The sequence below is a fragment of the Alligator sinensis genome, unplaced genomic scaffold (assembly GCF_000455745.1).
Source record: "Alligator sinensis unplaced genomic scaffold, ASM45574v1 scaffold592_1, whole genome shotgun sequence".
NCBI classification, from domain to species: Eukaryota; Metazoa; Chordata; order Crocodylia; family Alligatoridae; genus Alligator; species Alligator sinensis.
The window spans coordinates 695,715-713,042 of NW_005842214.1; the positions used below are offsets into that span (position 1 = coordinate 695,715).

General features: G+C 48.0%; 1 protein-coding gene across 6 annotated transcripts in view; it reads left to right on the plus strand.

The window, feature by feature from the left end:
• AMBRA1 (autophagy and beclin 1 regulator 1) overlaps positions 1-17,328 on the plus strand; it is a 166,698-nt gene that overhangs the window by 144,795 nt on the left and 4,575 nt on the right. For 5 of the 6 annotated variants that reach the window (XM_006026919.2, XM_006026920.2, XM_025207972.1 and 2 more), the window contains 2 exons: positions 4,119-4,211; positions 5,775-5,968. In XM_006026919.2, the coding sequence (XP_006026981.1) occupies positions 4,119-4,211; positions 5,775-5,968 (287 nt within the window). Of the gene's footprint in view, positions 1-4,118; positions 4,212-5,774; positions 5,969-17,328 lie in introns of those variants that run through there. The other variant, XR_003094837.1, reaches the window with a different exon arrangement.

Consider the following 17,328-nt stretch of genomic DNA (forward strand, 5'->3'; position numbering starts at 1 on the left):
GTATTAGGGTTTCAGTTGCTTGAATATATCACTCTAACGTGTTTGGGATGGTGTAAATTGAAATAAACCATCTACACATCCCATGGGCTCAGCTGTTTCAGATGCAGCTCCTTGTAGGTCTTGCTCAACACAGCAAGGTGAAGGCCTCTTCATAACTTCTTGCCATCACCTGTTAGGCTTTGCACCTGGCAAAGCTTTGACATTGTTGTCCCAGGCTCTCTGCTGAGTTCCTTCTATGATTGTGCCTGCTGTGAGTTCTCACTAAGATATTTGATGTTAGACTTGTGCTGAATTAGCTCCTAAGTTAAATGTTCTTTAAGCCTCTATGCCTTTGTCAGGTGTTTGGTTTCCTCCAGAGGCCAGACCAATTTTGCCATCCATTCCTGTTAAAATGGAGCAGCAGTTTCTTTTCTGCCCATAGGTCACTTGTTTTATTAGGTAATAATCTCAGATAGGCAGTGCTACTTAAGTCATTTCTGTGGTTTCTGACACCTCCACTGCCAGTCCTTGTTTTGTTCTTGGCACAGTATTAAGCTCTGAACTTTTCCAAGTACATAAATAACATGAGCCTGGTGGGAAGCATGGAGGAAACCCCCCTTGCTGAATGAACAGCCTGCCTGTGACCAGCTCTCCACTTAACAAAGCCAACGGAAATTTCCAGGGAGAGTGTAGAGAGTTTTCATTTGACAGCCATAAAAAGGAAGAAAATAAGAACCTGGCTAAATAGACTTTATTGCTGATGACTGAAACAGCGTGGAGAATTGCAATTTCTCACCCTGAGGCCTTGGGCAGCAAATGTCCTCCTTTCTGCAGCCGTATCTGAGATGATGTGCTCCATAGTGAGCAAAGGTTGCACTTCATTCTGTGAAAGGGGTTCTTTTCCTAGCATTTCTGTTCCAAGGACATACTGGGGCAGAAGTTAAAGATTCCCTCTCCAGGCAGAGGACACGGCATTAGACATTAACTAACTAGGAGGATTGAGACTAACATGGGTGACCACCACCTCTCTGTTCCCTCCCTAGTGTAAGCAGAATTCATAGGAGCAGATAATCAGCCCTTGATTTGCACAGGTGCTGAGAAAGACTGCCTGAAGTTGGCAAACTAATAAATGTTCTGCGGTGATGATGTGTAAAAAGGAAATATTAAGTCTTTCAAAGCAAAAACGTTACCCTTTAAACTGATCTAGTTAACCCAGTGCCCAGCCCTGGGTGGACAGTCTCATGTTATTTCAAGAGTGTCATAGCTTGGGGTTAGCCGAAAACAAATATAAGATGAACCAAAAATAAATTTGGTTTAAATTAAAGTATGTACTCCAAGCAGAGACTGGATTGAGATGGGGTTGAGAGGGTAAGGGAAAGCTAAAGGAAGACACCGAGGATGCCTACAGCACTGATACAGAGTAGGCAGAGTACAGTCTCCTTGCATTGCATGGGTCCCTCTTAGCCAAAACCAACAGGGCAGGGCAGCAGGTCTGAAACAAAATGGGGAAAGGGTGTCCTATTCACATGCTGATAATGAAATCAGAGGGACTTCTGTGCTGCGTTGCTCTCCCCTTCAGCATTCCCAGAGTCAGAGGCAAATGTCAGATCCTTTCAAAAGGTTCCTCTCCCAGGGTAGCCAAAAGCAAAAGGCCCCAGCTCTCTGGCAGTAAATGACTAGTTAATAGGAGCCTGGCAGCAGAAGCTCAGTTGATAAATGCTGCCATTTAAACCTGCATGTGAAATCATGTGTTAAGTGGAATGGCTATTGATTTCTCTGTCTAGGGAATGGAACAAACCAACAGCCTGGAGTTAGAATGGGCCTTCTAACCCAGCAAAGTGGAGCAGTACCCAGCTCTGGCTAAAAGGGATAGGTAGAAATGGGAGCTTAATTCTGTTCACCCTAAATGTCATAGGCTTTAATATTGCTGTATTGACTGTGACTTTAATTAAAAGCCCTATGGCCTCATATTTCCAGGTGCTAGGAGATGATCAAGGCAGCTGGTGTCCACCTGGCACCCTTAGTGGGGAATATCAGTAGTGTGGGCTACTGTGGACATCATACACGCTCTTGGGTTACAAGGAGCTTCAGAGAAGAGGGTGGCAGGTAGAGATCAACTCAGTTCTGACTGCCAACAGTCTCAAATGTCAAAGCAACTAAGCTCTTTCTGAAGTATTTCTCTCCTTGATCTGAAAGTCTTCCTTGCCTAGGGAATGGTGCTGCCTTGAAGGCTCGCTTGTCACACTTTGCTGTCTCAATGGAGCAGGCAGAGAGCACTGTGGGGGTTGGCGAGTTCCTAGTGATGGGCTGTCATCTGTCAATAATTCCAAGGAGTTTGTAAATCCGTGTCTCCCTGGCAGCTGCCTGAGCACGCACCAGGGCTAGCTCAGCAAAAATATGTGATGATTGATGGCTTCTTGCGGCCCTGGTGGGTGTCATTGTTGACCTTTCCTTCTCTTCAGCTTTAGCCCTTGCCCTCAAACCAGAGCTCTTGTGCTCTGCCAGTCCAGGTCTGTGCATCCAAAGCGCACAGTTCCTCCAGTGCTTCTGAATTCTGCCCTTGGTTATCTCCACTCCTTCAGCTTCCTTTGCAGTTCTGCTGTATCTCATTGCTGGCCCACAGCTGTCCTCATTCCAGCACTGAGTCATCACCATCACAATTACATGTACACAAAGCCCTTACGCTGGCTAATGGGTCCATGTCACTTATTCTGAGCATCTTCTGATTAAACTCTTGCAAATTTGGGCCTGAACTTGTATATACCCCGGCCTACCCAAGATCTTTTCTCTGTCTCCTGATAGTAACAAACTGAACTGTCTTGCTGTGCACTGTCCATCTTCCATGTGGTTTTTTAAATCGCCGAACACCACTTAGCCTTTAGTTTCATGGGCCACTGTATGTGTCCCCTCTAACTGTCTGTCCCTTTAAGAAGCCCTTCTGCTCTTGCTAGGCTTACCATGAAACTTGCTGACTGTGTGGCTGCCTCACATGCCCTGGGGAACAGAATGTTTCCCAGCTTCTTGCATCCCATTATGGGTTCCATAAAGCTCAGCTGCTCCCTGCCTCAGCAGTCCCTGTTCTGGGGTAACCAGGTCACATGCATTGCTGTGATTTGAGATCTTCTCCTCTCTTTGCATCCAGTGTCTGCCAGGAAAGAGCAGCACCTGAGGCCTCTTCCTGAAGCCTGCTAACTGGACTAACAAAAAGCATTTTGTGTTGTTCTTAGACATGCCAAGCTGTCAGCAGTTCAGGAATGTGACTGCTGAAATCCCTGGAAGGCAAAAGTGTCCCTGTGTCCTGCATGCCAAAACTCTCCCTTCAGATTAAGTATCACTTGCTTGGCTCTAGACTGCAAGGGGGAAGCAGACCCTGAGGGATTTGTGGAGCAGTGCGTTCCAGCATACACATGCATAGCCCTCCCTGTGTCCTTTTGTGCCATATCAGATGTTAGATGTGCCAGTCCTATTAGGCCCTATCTAGTCCATACCCTTGGGTGAAGGCTGGTGTGTCTGTCTAACCCATTATGTGGGTAGAGCCAAGCTGCTTCATCCTCTGTTCCATAGAGCATTTGCCAATGCTGCTGGGAGGCTTGCATGGACATTCCTGAATAAAGAAAAAGGCCCTTGTTTAGTAACTAGGCATTTAGTGGGAGTAACTGTTGCTCAGTGCGGTGAAATCTTGGCTAATTCCATGAAGACAAATACTCTTACTTTTCTTTTGGCTATTTGGACATGTAATTTGCGCACACAGTTGTAGCAGTTGCATATGTAAATTGTGCAACTGCATTATTAGCACCATGGCTTGACATTGCCTTTCTTCAGAGCTAATATTCCATGGAAAACAACAGGGCTGTTCTCTGCACTGCAGGCAAGGTGGCACTCTGTGCTGGGAGGCTCTTTGTGACAAAAAGCCCTTTCAGTGAAAGTTTAAGCTGGATAGGAGCCTTTCCAAAGGAGCCCAGTAAACACCTTTTCCAGATCACCTTTGTGGTAGGTGCCTATGCTGCCAACTGAGCTGAGCTGAATGCACAGGCTAGGGAAGGGATGGGCAGATGTCCCAGGGTGCAGTGCAGCCAGCAGAGCACTTCTGTGGATAAGATATCTTGTTTCCTAATGTTTTCTCCCTTTGGCATTTCAAGGGCCTTAAACTCTGGAGTTGAGTACTACTGGGACCAGCTGAATGAGACTGTCTTCACTGTGCCTTCCAGCAGTAGGAGCACTGAGCGGACTGGGTGAGTCTCCTAGGGATGGATTTTGACATGGTCAGTGAGAGCAGTGAATGCTGCTTCCCTCCTTGTCAGGATCTAGTACCTCTGGTGATGCTGCATCTTTGGGCTTCCCTCCTTTCCCCTTCTTGCCAGCAGTATTTAACACACAGCTTGCCTCTCAGTGCTGTCCAGCTGATACCAACTGGCATTTTTCCAGTAGCAATATTCTGTGCCCACAGGTGCAGGCTGTGATATTGAAATTCATCTCTCACCCATGGCCTTGCTTGCCATCAATAATATCTTTAGGAAAACCACTGGAGAACCACATTTGACTCACTATGAGAACAATATGCAAAACAGTGCTGAGGAAGGTACCTGGAGAATTATGGGTTACCTGCACACACACATGCCCCCATGGTTGAGGTTGAGTTTCCTGCCTTTTTAAACCAAGCTTTTCTATTTAGTATCTTAACTCCGAGATCTCAAGGAAATGAAACCTCAGGGCACAGACCATGCTCTTTGCATGGTCTCATACAAAGTCCTTGGTCTCATTGCAGGATGGAAGTCTCTCTTCTGTAAGATGGAGGTCCTTTCTCCTCTGCTAATACTCCACTATTGCCTTGTGTGAGTGCACAGGTCTTGTGTGATGTCCTTGGGAGCCACTGCATGGTGGAAAATTTTAGACTTCACTCCCCCTTTTGTTCCTTTCCCCTCTCAAGAGGGGTTTGACCAGCAGGGGAAGAAGGGCACCTTTGGGAAAGACCTGGTTCCTTTTGGAGGACAGGAGAGCTGGGGCAGGTTTCAGAACCTCAGAAGAGCAGGTGGGATTAATCAGAATGAGAGCTGTGTGTTCAGATGACCTCTCCAGCAGTCCCTTCACAATTGGAGGGGCAGTGCAGGGAAAAGCCTCTTTCCATTGTAAATGCTTAAAACCTGTAAAATTCACATGTCAACTCTTTGTTCCTAAAAAGGAGCCAATAAGACAGCCCTGCTGATATTTACATTGGAGAAAGGAGAATCCTCTCTCCCAGAGAGCACAGACTGAAATGCAAGCCAGAACACAAGAAAGCTGATGTGTGCATCTGACAAGCCATTGGGTTAAAGAGAAGGAAGAGATGTAGATTGTACCCTTGGGAGCAGAAGCATGTGTTTTGCCAAGTCTTCTGTAGCCTAGATCTACCCCTTGAGTCAGAGGAAGTTTCCATTATTATCCTTTCCTAGCCGCTTGCTGCATTTGCCTGCTGATTCGAGTGATGCCAGTGGAACCTACAGTTTGTTCCACAAACTTGGTGTGGCGTGGCTGATGTAATACCAGCAAGCTCTTGGTGGGGTTGGTGGGTAAGGGGAGGAGGTTGAATAAGAGATCCCATGAGATAATGCCACCATGATTAAACTGCAACGAAATCCTGTGAGCAGTCAAAGAAGGAAGGAACTGACTGACATTTTAACTCTGAGCCTAAGTGCTATGCCTCTGCCTACAAAGCATATTCAGATGGGACCAGCAGGTACCTGGCTAGGATACTTGCTGGGGATTGAGTGGCCAGGTCACCATTACTCTTGACTTGTTTGTTTTTTCTCTCTGTTCAGAACCAGCAGAGCCACATGGAGAACAGACAGAGACATGGGTCTAATGAATGCCATAGGCTTGCAGCCCCGGAACCCTACCACCTCGGTGACATCACAGGGGACCCAGACCTTGGCTCCTCAGCTGCAGAATGCAGAGACTCAGACAGAGCGTGAGGTGCAGGAGCAAGGAGCTACCTCCTCAGGGACTGGAGAAGGTAGGAGCTTGAGCAGCAACCTTTTTACCAGCTTCCCAGCATCTGCCAGATGGCAGGGAGCTCTTGTACATAGGGACCTGCTTAATTCCGGCTGAGGTGAGGGGAAAAATTGTGAGCTGCTCGCAGGGGACCACACAATTTTCATGCTCTTTTTGTGACAGCAACCCCCAACCTCTGGCCACCTCTCTATTATTTTGGCAGCCCTGCCCCTCCTTGCTGACTAGCCAAGAGGGTTGTTGATCATGTGACCCACCCTTAACCACTGATTGGCAGAGCGGGGCAGGGCTGCACAATGGGAAGCCCTCTCAGGTGATCAGCAGCAACAGATCACCAAAATTGTGGTGATCACCATTTTCTCAGAGTTCACAGAAACTGGTTTTTTTCATGGTTTCCATGAAAAAAATGAAATCGTGAATAGGGTAGATCCCTACTTATACATAAATCCCCAGTCCTTTGTTAATATCTTCATCTTGGCATCTTTCTGAAAAGAGGTCTCCAGCCTGAACTGCCCTCCTCTATGTGGACCTGCTGTACTGGAGCCGGGATCCAGGTCTTGTGGGTTTAGGTTCTCATTTAACAGAAAATCCCAGTTGGTGGTTTCTCTGTCTATCTAGGCCTAGTAGTTGTCCTACTCATGACCCCTCCTTGCTAGCCTCTTGTAGGCCTCTGCATTAGAGGACTAAGTGAATCTTTCTCCTAAAGTATTTCTCCTCGAGTAAATCAGCAGTACTGGAGCTGCTCTTCTATGCCACCTCTTTTTCCTCTCAGAAAGAGAGGTGAGTAGTACTAATACTTTTCACTTTACGCTTTCCCTTCAAGTCAAGTTAGGCTTCCTCATACAGCAGTAGTCAGAAGATCTCCTTGCTTTGTGGTGGTGTGGTGCTCACAGCTAGCTCCTCTAAGGAAAGCAGTAGTGTGATTTCAGAAGAGGTGACCAAGGGTATTTGGTTTCAGTGATGAAGCCTCTGTTGTGGGAGATGGGGTAGCTTGCTCAGGTGTTCTCTGTTCTGCTACAGAGCCCTTCTGTAGTTCTTGCCACTGTAGGCAGCAGTCAGAGATACAAGTTTGCGCTACTCAACTGCCAACATTTCAGCGTGGCATCAGTTAAGTAGGGAATTCCCTCTTGATCTGAGAGTGATTTCCAGCCAGCCTGTCTTGGTGGGTTCAGGGTTAACCTCCTGGCAGAGTTAGTGCAGCTGAAGGCATGTGAACCATGGTGGAAATTATGCTAGCTGGGCAAATGCCAGGCCCATGGGAAGTATAGTCCCTGCCCCTTGGCTGTATCTGATGTGGTGCCTTAGGAAAGGGGATGTAAGGAAACTTTTTGCATGTAGAAAAGTAAATTCTGGTCGGTGTGCAGGCAGCTGTGGGACCCTAATTACCTCCAGGCAGTGACTAGGGCACTTGGCACTTCGTGGGGAGTCAGTGCTTTCACAGTGGAAACACTGTTCTTCAACTCTCCTCTCCCCAGCTATCATTACATCACCAACTGAAGGTTTGATTGTTTGCATTTGTAACAGGCTTTCCATCTTCAGACCTGGAAGCTGGTTTGAAGCCAGCCCTTAATCAGTGTGGGAAGGGATTCTCTTGTGTAGAGCCTTGGGTGCACTAGTCTAGAGCATGAACTGGGGAAGACAGACTTGCTAAGACAGTGAAATGGGAGTGTTGGGAAAGGCTGCTGAGGTGGTAAGTGCTGGGGAACTTGCCTAGATAGAGGCATGAATGTGTGGGAAAACAGGGCAATGAAGGGAGGGTTGTAGGAGATGTGTTCCTACCTCAGCAGGTCGGGCAGTCAGTTTGCAGTGGGACCAGGAAGTTGGCTATAAAAATACAATTGGAAACCAAGTGACCGGGTTGGGTACAGGTCAGTTTGTAAGCAAACCTGAAAGCCTGTTTGTGGTGTGAGCCTAAGCCCTTGAATTTGTTTCAGGTGGTTCAGTTGGCTGACTACTCTGTTCATGCAGCTTCCTCCCCTTTCGGTGCCTGCTTTGGAGTGCCAGAAGTCTGGTGCTTGGAGAAGAGAGTGGAATCCCCTCTCGCCTCTCTATCTTATTCATAAAATGGTACCGTCAGCAAAGGTTCTTGGGTTTTATTGCTGGCTCAGCGACTGGTTCTTTGACTGACCAGCAGCATAGACTAACACTCCCCTACCTACCACATGAGTTTTGAGTTGCAAACTAGTTGTGTTTAATGCAGAAGCAGGCAGAAGAGATGATCAGGACATTGTTCTTCAGTATCTCTGACTCAAGAGCAGCTCTGAATATGGGTGGAGGCACTCAGGTGCTCCACAAACGTAAGCCTGTTAGAGCACAGGGTGGTGAAATGCTGAAAGTGGGTGACACTGGGATACTGCCAGGGATCCCACTCCTTTCCCAAACATGAGTAGTCCTGTGTTCTCTGATGCGTGAAGTGGAAAGGCTGGTTTGAATAGAATGGCCCACTTGGCTCTTCTGTAACTAGCATCCCAGCCAATTTACCAGCACACTCACAGCATTACTGGCTCACCCCTTCCAAGAACCCAATACCACTTTGCATTAGCACAACCTGAGACACTTGGAAACTGCTCTGTGAAATCAGCTCTTGGTAACACGCCTCCTTTCCTTCTCTTGTACTGTCTGTGATGTTTTGTCTGTAATAACAGCAGAGGGAAGGGCATTGCTGTGTATTGGGAGCCAACCTTAGCAGCTAGTCCAGTAGTGGGTAATATTGAATCTTCTCTAAGTGTGAGCCCCTTACTCTGTAGGTCTGTATTTTGTCCTGAAGATTTCCTGATATCCTCTACCCTCTCCTCCTGCTTTCCTGAGTGCTACCAACATGATGCGAGGGAAGAAAAGAAATGTTTATTGCCAGGCTCTTCTGGAAACGGGAGCATGGATTTCTGGACCACCTGCTCTCCACTCTCCCTGTGCAGGGAATTCCACATCAGGGCGCCTCACACAGATGCATGCTTACTATAGAAAGAAATGTGCAGAACTACATCAGCGATCTAATTCAGCTCTGTGTGTGTGTAACTATCCCTCCCCTCCCATGCTAAGCTCTACAGAGACTTTGCCTTTCTGATTATTTCCGTGCCTCCTTTGGAAGAATGCATGTACAGTGAATTTATTAAAAGTAAATCCCTCTGACACGCGTTTCCTTTCCTGCCAGTTGATCACTGCCTGTCACCTGTGAAGCATGCATAAGGCAGAGACATGAGTTTGGGTGAAAGGCTGTGAGAGGCGCTAAGAAACATTTGAAAGATGCTTTGACTCATGAAACACTGTCTATCTTCTGCTTCATTTTAAACTAACAGATTTGGCAGAAATTATGATGGGACTCTGACATTGAGGCTCTTTTTAAATAAAAGCATTCAGCTGGAATTTGTTGTTCTTTCCCTTGAAGTGGGGAGGAGAGAGGAAAAGAGCCTTGCCTGTGTAATGGTAGATTAAATCTCACTGACTGCATAGGTTCCTAAATGAGTTACAATGAGGTAAACAAGGGCAGGTATTTACAGTGCATTAACCACACTGTGGTAACTGCCTGAGTGCACTTACCCCACAGTAATTTAAAGCAGTTACTATGGAGCAGCTGATAGGCTGTAAATCCCTGCCCTTCTTTACTTCACAATAACTTGTTTGTGTGCCCATGCCTTTAGAGTCAGTGAGGAGCACTTGTTTGTGGATTAGCATGCCAGTGTGTTCACCTTTTAGAAACATGAGATGTAATCTAAACCACATCACTTGTGATGGCAGTCTGGTGGTTCCGTTTTGGTCCCTAAGTAATGTTTGTCCACCTCGGACCCAACCCAGCTGTCAGTATTTGCCAAGAGAGGTCTGTGACCAGAATATCAAGGAAAAGTGCTGCGGGCCAGGATTGAGGACTGTTGGCAGAGCTGTGCAAGTGAAGCTGCCTGCAGTATATTGGGGCTCTGGCAGTAATTTTACAATTTTTAAATTCACTTAAATGAAACAACCTTGAGGGGAGATAAGCAAATGCCATTTGTCATCCCTGCTTCTGCCTGTTGTTGGGAATTACCATTCAGACACTTAAATGCCCATTGAGCAAATCAGTGCAGTATGAGCTCAAAAAAGCGAACTGCTGTCCTTATGTCATCCTGCCAGTCCATTGGGTGATGAGGGCGGAGTGGCTCTTGCCATTCAGTGAGTTTCCCTGGTCTCTAATTCGATTGAAATCAAACCAGCTTGTTTACAGCCCAGAACAAATAAGTGTTGACCCAAGCGCTTCTGGGTGTTGCTTCTCTTAACTTGACAAGCTGGATGCTTTCAAGTGAAAACAGGTTCTGAAAATAGGAAATTGAATAGGGCAGGGAAAGAAACTGCAAGTAGTTAGGAGATATGCCATATGGATACATTTCTCACAAGCCCCTAGCATGATGGAGTAAATGAAGCATCTTCTGAAGACCTCAGCAGTGCTCACAGAGCAAAGGCACATCATCTGTGCATGTTTCTGGTACCTACGGATGCTCTGTAACATGTTCCTTTGAAGTGGTTAGAAATTGAGCACCGAGTGGTGCAGAAGTGGGGACTCCATGCCTTGTGAAAACTGTTAGAAAATGGCCATATCATTCTGCTAAGACAGAACAAATTGTTTTTGTGCTGTTGTCCTATATAAAGTGATTGTTGGAATCCATGGAACTGGAAGCCAGTATTCCTAGAGTCCTGGCTTCTGACTTTCAAAGTAGAACCACAGGCAAATCGCTAAACCTTTCAGTGCCTGGGTTTATCCATCAGTAACACATGCATTATAATATATTGTAGTGTTACGAATATCCATTTCTGTTTATAAGAGATCCTGTAACAGACACTACCCAGGGAGAGCAGAGTATTTTCTAGTGGCATGTTCTATTCAAGTTTTTGCAGCATTCTCTTAAGAAAATGACTTTCCATGCAGGAAAGCGGATGATACTCTTCAGTTCTGCCTATAAAATGAACACATCCCTGTGACCTGTCAAGATGAGACACTGCTTGTGCTGATGTTCTGAATGAAGTTATGCCTTTTCTCTCACCCTCTATGGAGTTTGAAGGTACCCTGGATCTGTGTGCTCAGTTGGGAGAGAAAAACAAGGAGCTGTGACCCCAGAACAGGACACTCCATGTCACTGTCAGTAAGTTGTGGAGGACTGCAAGTTCCATCTGCCCGAGAAATTAAACAGTTAACAATGCTGACATTTTTAATTAGCCTCAAGGAACTGAGTTAACCAGATAGTTCACACCTTTGAGCTATTGCTCCGAGTCTGCAGGCATCTCTGCATTACCTACTCTTGGTGCTCATTTTTTAAATCTTTGTTTGCAAGCATAATAGCTAGAGATTTTAAGTAAAAGGGAAGCTTGGATTTTTGAAGCAAGGAACACATTGAGGGGAGGTGCCAAGTATGCTGCTCCACTGAACAGCTGCCTATTGGGTCTGTGCTATTCTTGTGTTATGATGCCATTCCCTACATGGAAAGATAAATGTCACACCCACTACATGTCTTGAAGAAGGTGCTTTGCTTCCTCTGATAGCTGGAAAGTTCCTGCCCTGTGCCTCCAAGCCCTATTTGAGCTTATTATAACATTCCTCTTTGTTGTTTGCCTTTTTCATACAAAATATTTGCCTTCCTAAAGCAGTTTTAGCCCAGGACTTCTGAACAGGGGTCCAATAGTTGGGGGGGGAGTAGGGTTCTGCTGTGCTCAGGCATACATTGTCAAGGCCAATTGCACAGCCAGACAGAACCACCTAAGATGGGCACCAAAGTGTGGGATGCCTGTAGGTTTGCATGCATTTTGGAACAGGAATAGGATTTTTACAATCCTTAGAAGTACAAAACAACCTCCATGCAAAGGCAGCATCCTTTAATCCACTGCATTCCATGGGGAAGCCCAAGCATGCTGGCGTTAGGCTTTCTGAAGGGCTCTGTGGTCAGATTCTGTGGCTGACAAAGGTGTGCAACTGATTTGTCCCAATCCCATGTTATATGGGAAAGTAACCCAAGTGTTTCAGGATCAGCTGCTGCTCCAGGATGAATTCTGACACAGAAATAGCCCAGGTGGAAGATGAGCAGCTGTTTCCTCCCTGTGCATGATGCCTGCATACACACTCCATTCAGTGCCTGCACTTTGTAAGCTGCCTTGCCTCTGATGTGCTGTAGGGTCTTTGCTGCTTTTCCTGACCTGACAAAAGCACAGCCTTTATTTCTTGGTTTAGGCCATGCCACTCTAGGGAGAACATTATAGAGGTATCTGCTTTGCCAGTTGTCCTGGTAGCTCTTTTTCACTCATAACTCATTGCTATTTGTTTTGAGGGGTGCTGTTAACCCAAGGGTCTGATGGTCCACAGGGAAAGAGTTGGGGCCAGGTGGAGTTTCTGTTCCTGAGTTCCTTAGTATTACATAAAGTCCTCTGGCACTCCGGAGTGTCCCTAAAACCAAAGGACAGCATGAGCCTCCTCAGAAAGACCCAGCCTTTGTGCACCATGGGGTCATACTCCACCCAGAAGCAGAAAGGAACATATGTTTTTGTGCATATCTTATTGATATAATGTGAAATCTTTACTGGGCAAGCTGATTCAATTCTCTTAGGAAAAGCCAGGTACAGGCAGGTTGGCCCAGGCACATCTGCTTTGCACAGCCTGGGAGGTTCATATTTAGTAACTGTAATTTAAAGGCAAGCACAGAGTAATAGCTATCTCTGAATGGAGAAGTGGCATCCCTTGTCACTTTGTCTGCTCATTGAGCAGTGGCCAAAATCTTAGTGAAGCCTGAAAAAATGAGCAGCTTGCCATCTGGCTTCTGGTCACCAGCCCAGCCTTTTCTCCTTGCTGCCCTGGGCTTATTCAGCTGCTGATGCAGGTGTATGAAAACAGGCTGTTGGCCAGTAGTTGAAGCAGTTGCTATAAACTTGAGAGGAAGCAGAAGGGACACCATAGACCAAAAAGAAGCAAAGCTGGGCTCCTCAGCGGCCTGTGGCTGGGGCTGGAGAGATTTGATAGGCTAGTCCTCTTTGCTCATTTCCCAGAAGCTCAAGCATTCTTAGTTCTCTGCCTTCAAGTCTCAGTCTGATTGCTCGTACCGTGATAAGCTGCTGAGAAACATGTTGTTTAGTTATGGAATCAGGACTTGCTTGTTCTCCGAATGGACAGCAGCCTCAAACCCTGGACCACCCTTCAGCCACAGTGAAGGGATGGGGGAAAGAGTAGAGGGCAGTGTGGGTTGTTCTGCCCCTGGGGAAGAGTTCATGTGGAATATGTGCTCCCAGTGTGTGAAAACACCAGAATCAGGAGCATCATTTGGCAATCTTGTTGGCTAAGTCCATAGGAGTCTGTGTGGGGAGACAGCTATTAAGTATTAACAGCCCATGCAGTTAAGAACTAGTGTGCCTGCTGCTAGTCCATATTAAATGACTTGGATTTCTAGAGCTTCCCATGTCTAGTATTGCCAGATGCTTAGCAACAAAAGCCATACGACTAGTTTTACAAGGAGTCTGAGGCACCAGTCTAAAATCATGATTCTCAAAACCCCCATTTAGCTGCAACCTAATCCTGGAGGCACCTAATGGCTTAAGGTGCTCAAGGTTTTGACATTTAAAGGTCTCCAGCTGCCTAAAATTGTGCTTCCAGATCTTGACAGTGCTAAGCGTCTTCGTGTCTTGCTTATGCTTACGTCCCATCAGGATTCACAAACAAGGTCTTCCTTCACCTGGGGGTCTTGATGCATATTCTCAAAAAAGGCCTGCTGAGCCTAGCTCTGCACAGCCCATAGGCTGTGCAGTCTACTCCCCACTCAGGCTGAAAACATGGCTGTGCATGTTGAGGCTGCATACTTTCCCTTTCTAACAAATCTTAGTAGTTAGAGCATTCACGTGAGAAGCGCAGGCCCTTCTCAGCCTGAGGGGGGGTCAAACTGGCATCTCCGACTCTCCAGGGCAGTGTCCTAACAGGTGGATCTTGTGCTCTTGTTTTCTACATTTAATAGTCATTGCAAAAAAAATATTACGCGTCCTTGGAGCAGGGACTGGGACCCAGAGTGTTCAGTAGCCTGGCAGCTCAGGCAAACTTCTGGGACACAGATCATTTGGGTTCCCTCCAACGGAGGAAGGAGTTGAACACAGAGCATTCACACTTGTGCATGGGCTCATATCTCACTGGTATTAGAATGGGGGAAGCCGTGGCTCTGCCTTCTGCTGCCTTGTTTTGAATGAAAGCCAAAGCCCTTTCTAGTTCCCTTAGAGAAAGGGCAGAGGTCTCTACTCTCAGAATGGGGTTCAGGGCTATTAATCCTAAGTGGATGGAGGTTTTAGCCCATGTCTGATGCATGGGGCTGGGATTCCACTGCAGGGATGTCAACTCTTCCTTCCCAGCAGACTTGAGCCTTCCCTGGTCCCTTACTCCTGCACTTGCCTCCTCTGGCCTCCCACAGTCTCATCCCACATGTTCTCCAGAATGTAGCTACAAAGATCCTTTTACCCCATCTGGCCCTTGTTCCAGTTCCAACGCTAGGCTCCCCTCAGCCATACATCATATGCAAGCTCCTTGCTTTTCTCTGCTTTTCCTCTGGCTCATCACCAGGAATCTGGGTTTTCTGTTTACTGCTTAAATGTGGATTTTCTACTTTTAAGGAAAAATACCCTTATTTTCTCCTTTTAAGGGAGAAAAATTTCATAGACATTAGGGCTGGAAGGGACCTCGGAAGATCATCGAGTCCAGCCACCTGCCCAAAGGGCAGGAAGTCAGCTGGGGTCATAGGATCCCAGCAAGATAAGCATCCAGTTTGCTCTTGAAGGTGTTCAATGTAGGCGCTTGAACCACCTCCGGTGGCAGGCTGTTCCAGACCTTGGGGGCTCGGACAGTAAAGAAATTCTTCCTTAAGTCCAGCCTGAAACGGTCTTGTAGTAGTTTATGACCATTCGACCTAGTCGTCATCCCTTGGGGCGCTCTGGTGAACAAACGTTCCCCCAGATGCTGGTGGTCACCCCTGATAAACTTGTAGGTGGCCATCAGATCACCCCTGAGCCTGCGCTTTTCCAGGCTAAAGAGCCCCAGGGCTCTCAGCCTGTCATCATAGGGTCTGCTTCCCTGACCTCTGATCATGCGTGTGGCTCTTCTCTGGACTCTCTCAAGCTTCTCCACATCCTTTTTGAATTGTGGAGCCCAAAACTGGACGCAGTACTCCAGCTGCGGCCTCACCAAAGCCGAGTACAAGGGGAGAGTGATGTCCCGGGATTTGCTTGAGAAGCATCTATGGATTCAGAAAACAGCGGGTTCCCCTTATAGACTGGCAGAGTTCCAGCAGGAGGAGGATGATTACAGGCAAGGGGGAAACAGAAGGAGGGTGATCACGGGCAAGGGGTACCATGTGTGTGTGCGTGCGCACATATGCATGTGGCAGCCACGCAGCATGGAGAGCAGCTCCTGGAGCTCCCTCCAGGTAAGTCTGGTGGAGGGAGGGCAGATTAAGGTCCTCACAGTGAGGGAGGGACTAGGCTGAGGCTGGGGCTGGAGGTGCTGCCCAGCTGGGCCGTGCATGGGGCCTACTGCTGGGGTGGAAATGCAGGGCCCAGCTGGGGGAGCAGGATGGAACCACAGGTGGCTCATCTAGAGGGAGCAGGGGGCCTGGCTTCCTGCTCTGTGCACAATCCCGGGGTGCTCCCCGAACAGAGCAGAGGGAGGGGGTGGGGGTGGGGCGGCAGGGGGCAGGCTTAGTACCACCGTTGGGAGCCCTATGTTGGTTGTCCCACCTTGGCAAGGCACCCCCTGTCCACCCAGCAGCAGCAATGGAGCACAATGGCATAGCCAGTGTGGGGCTTCTGATGGCAGGACCAAGCCTGCTTGCTACACTCTGCTCTCTTCCACTGTGTCCTGCCTGCTGAGCTGCAGAGGCCCCAGAGGGAGGGCAGCAAAGTGGGGAGCCCCAAGCCTGCAGCTGACAGCCCACATTCTCAACCCCCTGTCCCCCAAGCTCCACTCTTGCCATGCCACTTGTGGGGTGGGGGGAAGAGGGCTACAGGCTCTGGCCCTGATTCCATAGCCCTGGCAGCTGGGGGGGCCTCCTGTCAGGGCTGGGTGGGATAGGGGGCTGTGGGTCACGAGTGAGGGGCAGTGGCAGGGCTTGGGACTGTGGCTTGGAAGTGAGGGGCAACAGCAGGGACAGAGTACCGGCTTATCAGGGCTGCTCAGTGCCACAAAACAGGGGAAAAACCGCAGCTGGACCTATGGCCTGTTGATCAAAGGAGACAGGGGAGCTCTGATTTTCTGTCAGAAAAAAAAAATCTAAATTTATGGGTATTTAGAATTTATTTTATTATAATGATTGAGGCACTGGTAGACTTCCAAATTTCTTTAAAATTGTAAGTATATCAATAAAACATTATGTTCAACTGATAACTATATATAGTGGCATTTCATTTTTATTGTTAAAAAAATGTAGATTTGGGGTTTTTTTTAATTGGAGAATTTGCGATTTTTAAATTGAGCAAACCAGGATCCCTAGTCATCTCCACTCTTCCACAAGCCAGACCCTCTTCCAAAGGCATATCTGAACATGAGAGTATTCATTCCTCTGACCTCTCCCTCCTTTCAGCAGGGCTGAAGCAGTCAGAGGGGCTGTGTAAGGAGTGGAGCAGAATACCATTACCGGGGAGAGTAAACATGGGGGGGCGCTGCTGGTGAAAACCAAAGTGTGCCTGCAGAACCCTGCACAGGTTGAAACAGTAGTGGCTGCTGCAGGACAGGATTGAGGAACATGGGCACATCTGGGAAGAAGTGGCCTGTGCAGACTCAGCTTTCACTCTCTGCCTGTCTCCCTGTCTGAGCTCAGAATGGGACTTTTATGAGCTTTAGAGGTGCACTGATATATCGGTCTGATATCGGATTGGCACCGATATAAAGTAAATTGTCTGTATCAGAAATTGGCTTGATTTGGCCGATTAATGGCCCATGCATACACGCAGCTGCAGCACAGCATATAGGCAGTGAGGAGCACCACCAGGCAGCTTGGAGAGCTGGGTGCAGCTGGTAAGTCTGGTGTGGTGGAAAGGGAGGGAGAAGGAAAGGGAAGGGGCATGGTGGGCGGGGCACAGATCAAGGCCCCCCCCCCCCCCCCCGGAGCGGGGGGGGGAGCTGCCAGCCGACTCAGACCTATGGGGGCCAAGCTGGGGTGGAGCAGGCACAGGACAGCCATGGCTCATTTGGTGGCGGGCACTGCTCACTGTTCATGTGGGCTGATCTAGCGGCTTGTCCGGTGCTCGCCCGTTCATCTGGTGGCTCCTGCCACTCCTCTGGGAGGGCATGGGTGGGGTGTGTTTCCCTGAATATGCGCGGGATGGGCTGGGGCTGGGGCTGTGCCAAGCTCTTCCCAGCTGTGCATGGGGGGGCTGGTGGCAGCGCCG